General features: G+C 41.6%; 1 protein-coding gene across 3 annotated transcripts; it reads right to left on the bottom strand.

Moving 5' to 3' along the window:
• Positions 1-27: 27 nt before the first annotated feature.
• LOC121741118 (serine/threonine-protein phosphatase BSL3-like) lies at positions 28-13964 on the bottom strand. 3 transcript variants are annotated; one of them, XM_042133816.1, is made up of 22 exons: positions 13266-13964; positions 12788-12848; positions 12594-12672; positions 12423-12502; positions 12191-12285; positions 12020-12119; positions 11759-11828; positions 10867-10968; positions 10662-10743; positions 4911-5090; positions 3815-4088; positions 3514-3748; positions 3239-3409; positions 2637-2875; positions 2131-2215; positions 1963-2061; positions 1686-1885; positions 1526-1601; positions 945-1080; positions 703-842; positions 540-603; positions 28-455 (listed from the first exon to the last, which is right to left on the bottom strand). In XM_042133816.1, the coding sequence occupies exons 1-22, from the start codon at positions 13657-13659 to the stop codon at positions 442-444; spliced, it is 2976 nt and encodes a 991-aa protein (XP_041989750.1). In that variant the 5' UTR covers positions 13660-13964; the 3' UTR covers positions 28-441. The 3 variants fall into 3 exon arrangements, with proteins under 3 accessions (XP_041989750.1, XP_041989748.1, XP_041989749.1); XM_042133814.1 differs by having other exon boundaries at positions 28-603; XM_042133815.1 differs by having other exon boundaries at positions 28-603; positions 3514-3745.
• Positions 13965-14684: the final 720 nt, after the last annotated feature.

The following is a 14684-nucleotide window of genomic DNA, read 5'->3' as shown; positions in this document are numbered from 1 at the left end:
CATAATTCGATATAGGAAACGAGGAAGTAAAGGGCTAAGAAGCTCCATTTCCATTTGATAGGTCTGAAAGCCAAATGTCAGTCAAAAAAGGGGATATATTTCTATTTGATACACAGTAGTGATTAAAAATAAGAATTATACAAGGCAAGCGCAAGCACCATCTATTATACATGAAGACGACATCTCATATATCACCAATGACGAAAAAAGACAATACATCTACATCGGCCAAAAATAATAGAGCTAACGAGTAACGAGACTGAGCAGCTATCGCAGTGAACTCTACCACTCGACTTTGCATGCCAGAGAAGGTCGTTCTGGAGACCCGATTCGCCTGCATCATGGCCAAGTGCGGTCCGACTTCTCCAGTCATCTCGTGAAGTCCTCGAAATGTGGAAGATTCTGGAAGCTCGTGAGAGAGTTCTCCATTAAGGTATCATGCTATGGACAAGCCACTGAAAATCCCAGGTGTTAGCATGAGCTTAGAAGAAGAGTATGAAAACATTCTGCAAGTGGAACCTAAATCCAAGCGAGAGAACCTCGATCGTTAGCAACTTGAGGGCGGCCTCTGGTGGGTGTCGGTGGTCTGTTGGCATTCAGCTCCTGATTCCAAAGGGAGAGATGATCAATCTCGTTGCATATGATGCTTTCAACGACATGTTGCAGATTAAGAATGTATGCATGATAATTTAAGTATCGTACCTGCATCCATGTGTCTTCTATCTGGCGTTCGGGAGAAGTTTCAGGTGATGAAACCGGAGGCGGCAAAGGATGAATTAGTTTAGGTACAACCACCAAATCTCTCCCCAAGACCAAGATAGCACCGGCATTATTTGCAGTACCTACAGACATTTGAAAACCAATAATATTATAACCCCCAAAATATAAAAACTGCAGAGAGGAAATAAGATTGGCCATAACGCTTGCAGTACGTCAGAACATACCACAGTAGTTCGTTGCTGAAAAGAGTGTGATCAAGTGCCCCTGCGCAAATCTTTCAAATCCATCCATCACGCACTCATGTGCTCGAACAATTAACTGGAGATCATTGTTATTGCAAAATTCCATAACACGATCAGGCTGGAAAAGGGAACTTTTATTAGCAATAAAACAACTGGGATCCCATGATGAACACTGTTCCTTTCTATACTAGATAACAAAACACCTTAACGTAAAAAAATTGAATACATGGGGATTTAAGAAGATCTTCACAAACAGAAAGAATATGAGGAGCTATTAGAGTTAACTTGCAAACACTTTAATCAACTCATCTTGTTCAAGATAATTACATGTGATAAATCGAAATGACTCATGGGGATCTCAAGGTAATGAAGTTGATGGCTCTTGCAACTGTTGTTTGAATTTGATTAGATATACAAAGAGAAGTCCTACTGAAGCACTTAAAACCATTTTCAGTTGAGATATGTCTCTTCAAAAGTATTTTTCAAAGTCCACAGATATATACAAGTGTGTGTATCCAGAGAGAGAGAGAGAGATAGAGAGTCAACTGTTGCAGGAAACGCACCCCAAAGGTTACCAACCCAGGACCTCTAGCATTTGGCCGCAGCCCTTCTACACTGTCATTTTCAGTGGGATCAGACCTACAAGGAAACATCCACATCAGTGCTACAAATTAAGAAATTATAATAATCATTAAAAATTACAAGCACACGCAATGCACTAACCATAACAAGTCCATAAGAACTATAGATCCCGCTTCCATTGCAATTGGACGTTGAATATTCTCAATCTGTTCTACATGGTTTATCGATCTCCCAATACCACCATGCATACAAATGATCTTTTTCTCGATCAGAGCAGCCAGAGGAAGCCAGTTGAACAGTCTGTTTATCCGGTGCCATGCCCATATTCCGTCTCTCTCACCCTGTTCAAGAAAACCATTAGAAGTCCCATGGATTTATCCCATGTAAAGAAACAAGTATCTGAAGTTCTGTGATTTACCATACGCTCAATGCACTCGATCCTAAAGCCAAACAGTGCATTGATATCTGCAGCTTCATGATTGCCACGAATTAAGTGTATTTGATTGGGATGCTCAACCTATATATTTGTGAAGGCAGTTTGTCAATATGTACTGGATGAATTGAAAGTTGACAAATTGACCAGTACCTTCATTGCCAAGAGAAGAGTTATAGTTTCCAAACTATGTTGGCCACGATCAACATAATCTCCCAAAAACAGATAGTCGATATATCTGATAATAGACTTTACATAGTCAGCAACTTAGTATCAGATGGTACAAAAGTTACACAGATGGAAGATTTGCAAGTGACGTGTTTAGTGTGCATATGCCATGAATTTATGCATTTAGTGCAAAAAACCAATGTTGCTGCATTATATATACACACATATATGCGTTCTGTGTGTGTGTGAGAGAGAGAGAGAGAGAGAGAGAGTGCAGGTTCCCCTCTCGAATGTAAATGGAATCTTTATATTAACTCAAAGGGAATGTACATGCAGCAGATGTTGTGCATTGGTGAAGAGTGTCAACACTGATGATAATGGTACCAAATCGAAGAGGCATATTTACAGGATATGCAAGTACATGTTGAAAGACCAGAAATTAGTCAGGATACTCAAGCAGAATAATAAAATTATAGAGTATAAGATCATACGCTATGTCTCCAGCAGTCGAAGGTGATCCGTACTCATCGAAAAGTCGCATCAGATCCCCAAATTGGCCATGTAAATCACCGAATATTTTAATAGGGGCCTTCAGCTGCAGTACACTAGGTTCACTTGCAAATATCCTTTCAGCACTATCACAAAGATCTGCAATCTCATTGCAATCCAAGAAAAATTGTCTACGAACTGGAGGTTTCCAGCCACGAGGTTTCAAAAGATGAGCAATCACCTGGTCCAATAGACTTCAACTTTAAAAAACTTTTTCTATCAAAATAGAATATATGATAAAACTACCATGATCTCAGGTTAATTAAACAAGTAAAATGTCAGGCTATATAACTAAACAACTTAGTGAGCAAATCTTAGGGGAAACTATTAGGAATCAAAAAATGCAAATATCTAGTTTATCTTGTTAACCTTGACAGTTCAAGAAATATGTTGTCACTAATGCAGTTACATTTGTTTTTTTTTTGTTACACTTGGTTACACTATAACCACTGTATTAACATCAAAACTCATCCCATGTATATTCCTTATATCAGCCAGATAGCATACACCAGAGCATATTTTTACTGCGTTATGGAAAATATACCTTCTTTGGTACACTGTTAATTGACATTTGCCGATCCAAAAGTTTTCTCGCTGCTGTTGCACTTTCTGGAGTTCCATAACTGACACACCTGCCTTCATTTTCAAACTGATCAATTGAAAGCTGTCTGACCATACCACCCAAAGCACCACCAGTCTCTGCAGCTACAACCACCTGAGAATTATCAATAGCAGGTACTTAAAAACAGAGAAAACCACCTTAGGCAGTAAAATAACTCAACGTAGTCTAAAGACAGATTTTGTTATAACAGTACTTACTGCTCGGTGATGAAGCCTAACTCCAGGTGGAACTAAATTATTTGACATGGAATCAGGCTTGATCAGAGAGGATATTTGCTTCCCACTGGGGGTAGCCTCAGCTCCACGATCTCTATCTGGCAACTCAACTTCTCCATTAACTTGTCGAGCTTTGGCAGCTGCTAGTGCAGCAGTGATGGCCTCAGCTTCTGCTGCTGCTGCCTCAACTAAGTACTCAACACCTTTGCTAGATCTTCTGTCCAGGAATATCATAGTTAGTAACAGAACTTGAAGGATGACAAAAAGCAGTCCATATACTTACCGGGAACCTTGGAGCATTGCATTTTCTGTGCTTATATCCGTATAGATATCACCATTTACAGGGGGGGCAACAGGATTTCCAACCACAATTGCACCATCTGCAGCAACATCAGGCACAGGTTCCCCATTTCTGTCCTCAGTAAACCCATATCTACCTTGTAACCTCCCCTGCTGCATATTGGATGGAGCTGCTGCTGCAGCAGCATGAGAAGCTACACTAGTTGTCTCTGCAGCAGCAAGATCTTCAGCAACAAGCAAGTCATCTAGCAGCACCCCTGTGGTAACACATATTACAACTATTAGTATGGACTGCCATTATTACCAAACAAGCAGAAAAATGTTGCCAATTTTGTCTAATGAGCTACATCATGCATCTACTAACTGTACCAAACGTCCAAAACTAAAACGAAACACAAAAAGGAATGTAGATCAGTATGCACAAAAACACCTGAAAAAGAATGTACAACATTCTGGTTCAATGCAAACTGTTCCAGTCCAATGTCACAAAAAGAGTTAAAGGCGTAATCCAGGACATATTTGTTTTAAACAACTAGGTATCCACATATAGCTTCACGACTTTTGATAAATAATTGACATGCAAACTGAAAGATTATACAATAATTTATTCCAGAACAAGTTCATGATCTAGGGCCCACTTAACTGTAAGAGCAAAGGAGGCAAATAAAATTCCCAAGACTGCAATAAAGAAGCAGCTTAACATAAAATTTCACAACCAACAGTGACAAAGATCCAAGTATATGAAATCAACAATGATCTTGTAAATTTGTGTCCAACACAAGCATCATACAACTTGACAGCATAGCAACATACTAATGATAGTGAGCATATCAACTACCAGTGAGAACTACCAGTGAGAAGATATAGAAGCCATTTCAGACTCAGTTTAATATTCAATTCCAACTCGAAATATGTTAGCTTCCTCGATAATTAGATTAACATATTTTGATGCCTTACGGTGATAAAATATTAATAAAATTTATTTATAGTATAATATCACAGTTAGAATAAAATTTTAAAAGTCAGTATGTCAATTAAACAGTGTATATCATTTCTTTGCTAAAGGTATCTTTTCTTACCACCACGCAAACCACCATAGATGAAAATCAAATCACCAACAGCAGAAGCAGCATGCCTACACCGCCTCGTCAATTCAACTGCTGCATCCCCACCAGCAGCATCAGCACTGTATCTTCCAGTCCTTGGACTAGTAACCACTGACTTTGTATCACACCAGACTCCAGCAGCAGTATCCAAAACTACACAGAAAGGTAAGTATAAAAGGTTTGCTTCAAATATTAACTTCATCGCCTCTTTCAGAACAACTAATGTTTCTTTTGGAACCACCTCTTTCAATTTTCAGTTGTGTTAATACTCGTGTATCACAAACCTTTTTTTCAAGCCTGAAACATCAACATAATCCTGTTTCATTGTTTTACAACCATTTAAATATTTTTCGTGTCAGATTAACCATAAATTTTGAAGTGGGCACACCAACAAATGAATATACTGTAATAATGGAGTGCTCATTTCAGTTGGAAGAAGAAGGCAGAGTTCGGTAAGCTCGGCTTTGAGCTGGAACTAGCCGAGAAGAAGAAGGCAGAAGAAGGAAGCTCGGCTTTGAGCTGGAACTAGCCGAGAAGGGAGTTCGGTTGTGAGCCGAGAAGGGAGTTCGGTCTTGAGCCGAGAAGGGAGTTCGGTCTTGAGCCGAGAAGGAAGAAGCAACCTAGCCGAACTAGCCGTTGGAGCAGCAGTTAGTTAGCTGAGATGTAGCGGTTATTCTTCTTGTTTTCTTGATTCTTGTTGTTGTTAGTTAGTAGCAGTTGCTACTTGTTTGTAGAGCTTTAAATAGCTCATAAACCGTGTATGTAGTTTAGGAGTTTTATCAATAAAGAGTTTTCCAGTTTCTCTCCAAGATTATCATCTTCAATACTCAAAGTGTGAGTGTGTGTGTTTCTGCATTGTGTGATCTCATACAACAGTGAGTGTGTGTGTGATCTTCTTGAGTGTGTGAAAGCCTTGTGTGTGCGAATCCCAACAAGTGGCGCCGTCTGTGGGAAGGGATATTGAAGCTGATTTGCAGAGGATCAAACGGTTTCAGAGATGGCAGCAAGGCTTGATGCAGAAAAGTTCATAGCCTGTGGAAGATGAAGATGAAGGCGGTTTTGATTCAACAAGGCTTGGCCGCAGTTCTTGCAAAACCAGAGGAGAAAGGAAAGGCTCCAGTGCTTGATGATAAAGCTCAGGCAAAGATGGAGGAGATGCAGCTCAAGGCACATTCTGCAGTGATTCTGTGCCTTGGAGATAAGGTCTTGAGGGATGTTCAAGAAGCCAAGACTGCGGTGGAGATCTTGGACAAGTTGGATGAAGTTTACTTGGCCAAATCCTTGGCTAACCGGCTGTATCTCAAGAAGAGGCTGTATGCCTATAGTTTTTCTGGAGATAGGTCCATCATTGAGCAGCTAGAGGAGTTCAACAAGATCATTGATGACCTGGGATCTGTTGATGTCAAGATTTCAGATGAGGATAAGGCCATTCTCACATTGAATGCCTTGCCTAGCTCGTATGACCAGTTAAGTGATGCAATTATCTATGGAAGAGATAAACCTATCACCTATGCAGAAGTCTATTCAGCCTTGATGGCCAAAGAACTCCAGAAGACAGCCAACAGAGGCTCTGCAAGCTCCAATGTTCAAGCTGCAGAGGCCTTGAATGTGAAGAAGTTCAAGAAGCAGAACTTCAAGAAGAAGTTTGAGGGCCCTAAACCCTCAAGTTCTGATGTTCAGAAGGAAACCAGAACTTGCTATTGGTGCAAGAAACCTGGACATTTGAAGAAAGATTGTCATGCATGGAAGAGAAAGATGGCCTCTGAGGGACACAACCAATCTGATTGTGTGGAGAGTGCTGATCCCCCGGCTCAACTTATGAATATTAGTGACAGTGGGGTCAGTCACAGGTGGATAATGGACTCGGGGTGCAGCTTCCATATGTGCCCCAATAGAAGCTGGTTTCATGATCTTCAAGAAGCATCGGGTACGGTTGTTCTTGGAAATAATCATACTTGTCAGATAAAAGGGATAGGGAAGGTGAAGCTAAGCCTACAAGATGGCTCTGTGAAGATCCTGACTGGGGTGAGGTATATTCCAGAAGTGAAGAGGAACCTCATCTCATTGGGAATGCTGGAGCAGAAGGGGTTCACTATATTAATGAGTCAAGGCAAATTGTTTGTGAAATCTGGAGATGCAGTGATGATGGAGGCTGACAGAGAGCATATTCTCTATTATTTGAAGGCTAAGGCTGTTGATGGAGAAAGCAATGTTGTGTCAGATGATTCCCTAATGCTATGGCACAAGAGGCTGGGCCATCCAGCAGAAGGAAGCTTGAAAGAACTCATCAAGAAGGGCCTGATCTCTGGAGATTTCAACAAGATGGACCCCTGTGAGCAGTGTATACTTGGAAAAGCAAAGAAGGCACCCTATCCTACAGGTATTCACTCTTCTGCAGCCCCTTTAGACTACATACATAGTGATCTTTGGGGGCCTTCACCGGTGTGTTCAATTGGTGGAGGAAAGTATTATCTAGCTATCATTGATGACTATACAAGGAAGTTGTGGGTATATATTCTTAAGGAAAAATCTGAAACACTCACTAAGTTCAAGATATGGTGTAAGGAGGTGGAGCTAGAGAAAGGAAGGAGTGTTAAATGTTTAAGAACTGACAATGGCTTGGAATTCTTGTCTGCTGAATTTGATATATTTTGCAAAGAGAAGGGTATGAAGAGGCACCGTACTGTTCCTGGTAATCCCCAGCAAAATGGTGTTGTGGAGAGGATGAATAGGACTATCCTAGAGAGGGTGAGGTGCCTGCTTCTTGGTTCTGGTTTGAGCAGCAGGTTCTGGGGAGAGGCAGTGTATACAGCAGCCTATCTCATCAATAAATGCCCATCTACTGCCCTGAAATCTGAAACTCCTGATTACATGTGGTATGGAGCTCATAGTGACTACTCAAAATACAAGGTGTTTGGGTGTGCAGCCTATGCTCATGCTAGGCAAAGTAAGCTTGAAGCTAGGGCTCTGAAATGTATCTTGCTGGGATATCAGAGGGGTGTTAAGGGGTATAGGCTCTGGTGTATTGAGCCTGGTAGGCAGAAGGTGGTGGTGAGTAGGGATGTGGTGTTCTTGAAGGATCAGATGCCCTACTTGAAAGATAAGCTGGATTCCAGTGACTCCAGTGAAGTTGAGAGTGATTTCTTCAAGGTGGAGCCTATGGGAGTTGGCCTAGGAGCAGGTGGAGTCACTGACTCAGAAAATGAACCTGATCCAGAGGGTGATGGTGCTCCAGCTCAAGGTAGAAGAAATGATGAGCCTACAGCAGATCCTACCAGAGAGTACCAGATTGCAAGAGATAGGGGAAGGAGAAATGCAAAGCCCCCTGAGAAATTTGCAGATATGGTCTATTATGCACTGTGTGCTGCTGAGAATATTGATATTGCTGATCCTCTCACCTATAAAGAGGCCATGAGAAGCAAGGACAGAGAGAGGTGGATAGAGGCCATGAATGAAGAAATAGAGTCTTTACTCAAGAACAAAACCTGGATTTTGGTGGACAAATCCAAGCTGAATACAGATGGAAAGGAGAGGAAGCTGATCAGTTGCAAGTGGTTGTTTAAAAAGAAGGTAGAGACCACTGATAAAGACAGAATCAGGTTCAAAGCAAGGCTGGTGGCAAGGGGATTTACACAGCAAGAAGGAGTTGACTTCAATGAGGTGTTTGCTCCGGTTGTTAAGCACACTTCTATTAGGATTTTGTTGGCTGTGGTGAATCAGCTAGATTGGGAATTGCAGCAGCTTGATGTGAAGACTGCCTTCCTAAATGGAGACCTAGAGGAGACTATCTTCATGGATCAGCCAGAGGGCTATGTGAAGAGTGGTGAAGAAAGCAAGGTGTGCTTGCTACAAAAGAGTCTTTATGGTCTTAAGCAAAGTCCTAGACAGTGGAACAAGAAGTTTGATGCACAAATGAAGAAGATTGGCTTCATTAGATCAGAGTTTGATGATTGCATCTACATCAAGAGGAAGGGCAAAACACCTATTGCCTATCTATTGCTCTATGTGGATGATATGCTACTTGCAGGACCTTCTATGACAGAAATTCAGCAAGTCAAGGAGGATTTGAAGTCTAGCTTTGAAATGAAGGATCTAGGAGAGTCAAGGAAGATCCTAGGCATACACATTCAGAGAGACAGAGGCTGCAAGAAGCTGTGGATGCTTCAAACTGACTATATTGAGAAAGTTTTGCAGAGATTCAAAATGGAAAATGCAAAAGCTGCATCAACTCCTCTGTCCCAGAGTTTTAAGCTTTCAAAGGAGCAGGCCCCTAAATCTAAGCAAGAGGCTGAGGAGATGGAGTCTATTCCTTATGCTAGTGTGGTTGGAAGTGTTATGTATACTATGATCTGTACCAGACCAGATCTGGCACATGCTATCTCAGTGACTAGCAGATACATGGCTGACCCGGGGAAGGAGCATTGGAATGCTCTTAAGTGGATATTGAGGTACATGAAGACAACCAGTGGCTGGGGAATTGTCTTCAATGGCTGGGAAGGTGAATCTGAGGAGGTTGTGCAGGGCTATTGTGATGCAGACTATGCTGCAAACCTGGACAACAGAAAGTCCCAAACAGGTTATCTTTTCACCATGTTTGGAACTGTAATCAGCTGGAAATCAGGTTTGCAAAGTGTTGTTGCTCTCTCAACAACAGAATCAGAGTATATAGCTCTCACTGCAGCTGTACAGGAGAGCTTTTGGATTCAGGGAGTGATTTCTGATTTTGGTTTTGACCAAAAGACAATGGTGATTCATTGTGACAGCAGCTCAGCTATGTGCTTGGCTAAACATCCGGGTTTTCATGAAAGGAGCAAGCACATAGACATAAAGTTGCATTTTATTAGGGATGAGATTGAAAAGGGGAGAGTGAAGGTGATTAAGATTAACACCTTGCACAATCCGGCTGACATGCTAACAAAGTCTCTAGGTAGAGACAAGTTTGATCATTGCAAGAAGTTGATCAATGTTTGTGCAAGAACTGAGATGAGCCCTCAGGTGGAGAATTGTAATAATGGAGTGCTCATTTCAGTTGGAAGAAGAAGGCAGAGTTCGGTAAGCTCGGCTTTGAGCTGGAACTAGCCGAGAAGAAGAGTTCGGTTGTGAGCCGAGAAGGGAGTTCGGTCTTGAGCCGAGAAGGGAGTTCGGTCTTGAGCCGAGAAGGGAGTTCGGTCTTGAGCCGAGAAGGAAGAAGCAACCTAGCCGAACTAGCCGTTGGAGCAGCAGTTAGTTAGCTGAGATGTAGCGGTTATTCTTCTTGTTTTCTTGATTCTTGTTGTTGTTAGTTAGTAGCAGTTGCTACTTGTTTGTAGAGCTTTAAATAGCTCATAAACCGTGTATGTAGTTTAGGAGTTTTATCAATAAAGAGTTTTCCAGTTTCTCTCCAAGATTATCATCTTCAATACTCAAAGTGTGAGTGTGTGTGTTTCTGCATTGTGTGATCTCATACAACAGTGAGTGTGTGTGTGATCTTCTTGAGTGTGTGAAAGCCTTGTGTGTGCGAATCCCAACATATACAATCAACCACATATTTCAATTTTAACCTATAAACTCTAAAGAACATTACAACTGTCACACTTGATTAATACTACTGCTATACCCAATACAACTTTACAACCTGTAGTGGAAGTGCTTAGAACTAAAACTTGGAACTGAATGAAACCAAACAACCCCTCAATTTTAGGTAGACGGGGAGACGTCTTAATAGCAATCTTTATAAATAAGTACCAGCCACACTTGATGAGTCCTCTACCATCCGACCACCGCCAAGAGCCCCACCAGATACATGAAGGCGTGCATTAACAAAAACCTAGTTAAAAGAATGCAGCTATAAGTTTGTCAACTGAGAGGATGAAGGACAATAACCTTTGGTTTATGCAACTTAAAGCAAAATCAAGTGATATAACATATAAAGGCACAATAGAGAACTTACAGCTGCATGTTGATATCTTGGAGATGGAGAAACACCAGGAGCAATGGCCCATTCCCAACGACCATCTCTATGTTTGGCAAGCCCATATGCACTAGAAAGAGGCTGCAATGTATTTTCTATTAATAGCCAAATTGGTTTCAGGAATATTATTACACTTGCTCATGCATCAATGAGGAGATAACAAGAACTTCTAGCCCTCCCCCAAATTACATAGTCATGGGCAGCTCTAACACAAATATGTTAGGCAGTACAATAACAGACTATACATGTAGTAGGAACCCTCTACAGTATGTACTAATCAAGGATTACAGTAAGTTTGGCCTACAAATCTACTCTCAATAAATTGACCCACAAAGTTTTATCCTATAACAAAGAGATGATAAGCCACCAACCACAGTCGAAGACACATCTGCAGATTCTAATGTAAAGATTATTTACAGAACAATTATACTTCACAAGATGAAACTAACTTACAAGAGTAAGGAATCTAAAACATCAATAGCAGACATCTGCGGACACGTTGCGTTCAGTTTTTCAATGTGATTTCAGTAAAGAAGATAAAACATCAACAGAATATGAAATTAATTCTGAAAGACAGCTACCATCACTTTTACTGTAATACAGGTTCCTTGCCCTACATTGGGCAGAGAAATATGAACTTGGCAGCATGTAATCATGACAAAAGTAACAACTCTGTTTCATCATAGACACCAAATCCAAAATTTTAGACATCTCGTAGAAAAGTGTAGTGATGAGACTATGAAAAGCAACCAGATATCATACAGGTACATCATTTCAGTGGAAAATACAAATGATATTATGATTAAAGCAGCCATGCGAAGAATAGAGCATAACAGGAAAATTAAGCAAACATTTTGGTCGCCAAACTAACCACACTATTCGCGTCCCTCCCACCACAAAGCAGAAGAAGACCATCAGAGCGTGCACTTGCAGTTGCATACCTGGACAATTGGAGATGCAAGAAAAGGTATTTTTGATAAGTCAGTTTAGACAGGAGTGAGTTCCATACGCGGCACACAAGAGGATACAAATAAAATGTTTTCAATTTGAACCCAATGGAAAGTCAAACCACTAGAAGACCATAGTTCCACTAGAAATTGGGAAATAAGGGGATCAGAAGTTACAAACTCACATGCAAGGTGGTGGACCTTCACCCTCTGGTTCCAGTTTCCGCCATTCATAAGGCTTTGCAGCAGTGTCCAGAGCCCATACATCAGCCAAAGGTCGTTTACCTGAGAAACACGCACCGATTATTTTCTGACAGAAATAACAAATTAGTGAAGGAAGAAACCAGAATGCTAACCATCATTTCCACCAATTGCCATAAGATATCTTTGACCAACCAAAGCCATGACATGGCCATAGCGAGGCCCCGGCCCAGGACCTTGAACCACAACCCTAAGGAAAGTTCGGGTGATTAATAATTGAAAAGGAATTGGAGCGAATAATATAATTTTCTTATTAAAAAAAGAAATGTGTGAATTAGTTGTAAATACAGATATATGTGCATTACTTCAGTTGTAGCAAACACTAACCTATGCCATCTCGGCCGTTGTTGCGTAAGGTCCAGAACATGAAGATCTTCTGCGGATAAACCTGCTGGACCAATCCCACCCTGTAAGGAAAATAATAACAAAGTGAGAATGTATGCTGCATAATAGAATAAAAGTGAGGCTACTTTTAAAACACGGCAACTTTTCACACACCTGGATAACAACCATGGTACCTACAGTAGTTGCCACGTGAGCTGCCCTAGGTGTGGGTGGTTCTCCAATTGGAGTAATTCTGTAAAGAATCAAGCTACAACCTTTAACAAAAAGTTCAAAATAACAGAAAACATGCACAAAACTGTCAGAAATGAAGAGTAGAGAACATGATATTATTAGTTAATTAGACTTACCGAGACCATTTATTTGTCAAAACATCATAACAGTGTATATCAGCAGTGGCACCAGCCAACCCTACAAAGCAGAGCTTCATTATCATTGACATATTTGAATTCAAGAATTACAGCAGAACCAATTTACAGGTAATGACAGAACTTTGTGTCTTTCATTGTCACAACAAAAACATGGATAATGTTTTACCAACACAGACAACCTACATGTTCTCAGAAAAAATACAGAAAACCTACAAAATTTTAAATCTCCACTTCTAGTTCTTGTCATAAAATCCTCAATAAACAAATGAATTCACACTAGTACTCCAAATCTACTAGATAATCCTTTCAACATCAATCATCGGAAATGATAGATATCATCTGTCAGCATATTCAAGAACAAATTAGACATACAGTTAAGCATCTCTAACTTGGTAAATCCCTTTAAAATGTGCAATCGGAAATCATCGGAAACATCACGAAATTAAACAACACATACGAATCCCTGCACTTCCGGCTGACGAGGGAGTTCCTGATGCGCCAGAATTCCCTTCAAGTGCAGTGGCTCCTCCGAAAAGAATAAGTCTGGGGCCTATATATCCGGGACTCCCCTCCTCCCCAACGGCAGGTACCGCAGTCAGCGTATGGCCACATCGCGGCCCAGGACCATCCTCCTTCTTGTCCATAACAGCGGACACCACAGTATAGGTTGGGGCACAGCGCACCCCGGCGCCTCCGCCACCACCACTACTAGTGCTATCATTAACATCATCACTGTTACTACTTTGCAGCTGATGAGACGACGAGGAATCGGATTCGGTCGGGTGGTCCCCACCATTAGCCGTGGCGGGCTCGTGATCGGGCTCCGTAGGCATCGCCGCATCCACGTCCATTTCTACCTTAAAACCCTAAAATTTCCAAGTTTTACAACAAGATCGGAGCTCCAAATCCTCAACAATTCGCATTTTGAATCTTCATTCTGCGGGAAGAGTCAAGGAAGCCCTAGCTCCGATCCTTCAAAATTTATCTCTGAAGACGTGATGGAGGGGAGGCAATCCAAACGTCTCTACATAAATTTGAGTGAAATTGGTAGAAATGATTGGGTGAAGTGTGTGCACGGCTGTGAAGACTCCGACAATGAAACGAGGACTAAACACTGCCACGGCGGAATAACGAGATCTTCCGGGATACCAAACTTGGTAAGGCCATCCACAACGCTGTCTCTATACCGTCTCTTAAACCGTCTCTTAACTACTATTTGAGGGCCCCACTGTCCTTTTTTCCTCCATCTCTTAACTAAGAGACGGAACCTGCAACGCTCCGTCTCTTAACCGTCTCTATACCGTCTCTTAATTACTATTCATTCAATTTAATTTATAATTTTTTTTTAAAACCCAATTCAATTTAAACAAACACACTTTATTAAAATTAAAACAAAAAAAAACACACAAAATAAAAAAATTAAAAAAAAAACACAAAATAAAAAAACACACAAAATATAAAAAAAACTAATCGGAAGGGCTAATCATCCTCCGGAGGCGGTCGAGGTTGAGGGGGAGTCGGAAGGCCAAGTTGTGCTGCCATATGCACAATTCCGTTCCACCAGGCCGCGAATTGGGAGTGCGAGAAGCGGGAAGTGTCCGCCATTGTGGCGGTCATGTACGCCACCATAAGTGTGTCCGAGCCTCCTCCCGAGCCCGATCCTGAGGCCGACTGGCTTGATTCGCCTCGGCCCTTCCTTGCTCTAGCCGCTTTCGCCGCCTTCGTCCCTTGCGGCCGACGGCGCCCACTCGCGGATCCTCCTGCAGCGCCGACTGTACCCGCAAACTCCTGGGATTCAACATCATGTTGGCTGATGCCTTCAGCAGTGTCACCACCAGACGCACCAGCACTAGACGAGTATAGGCCACTCGCCGTA

Source organism: Salvia splendens, chromosome 7 (genome assembly GCF_004379255.2).
Source record: "Salvia splendens isolate huo1 chromosome 7, SspV2, whole genome shotgun sequence".
In the NCBI taxonomy this organism is placed as follows: Eukaryota; Viridiplantae; Streptophyta; class Magnoliopsida; order Lamiales; family Lamiaceae; genus Salvia; species Salvia splendens.
The sequence above is the reverse complement of the archived record's forward strand: the minus strand, read 5'-3'. Positions and strand labels throughout refer to the sequence as shown.

Excerpts from the sequence above, each read along its gene's own strand:
- LOC121741118 (XM_042133814.1), bottom strand. The coding sequence starts at position 13,659 with ATGGACGTGGATGCGGCGATGCCTACGGAGCCCGATCACGAGCCCGCC. Across the intron at positions 12,849-13,265 it reads AGCCGGAAGTGCAGGGATTC|GGTTGGCTGGTGCCACTGCT; the intron begins GTATGTGTTGTT and ends TCTGCTTTGTAG. Across the intron at positions 10,744-10,866 it reads CAAGATATCAACATGCAGCT|GTTTTTGTTAATGCACGCCT; the intron begins GTAAGTTCTCTA and ends TCTTTTAACTAG.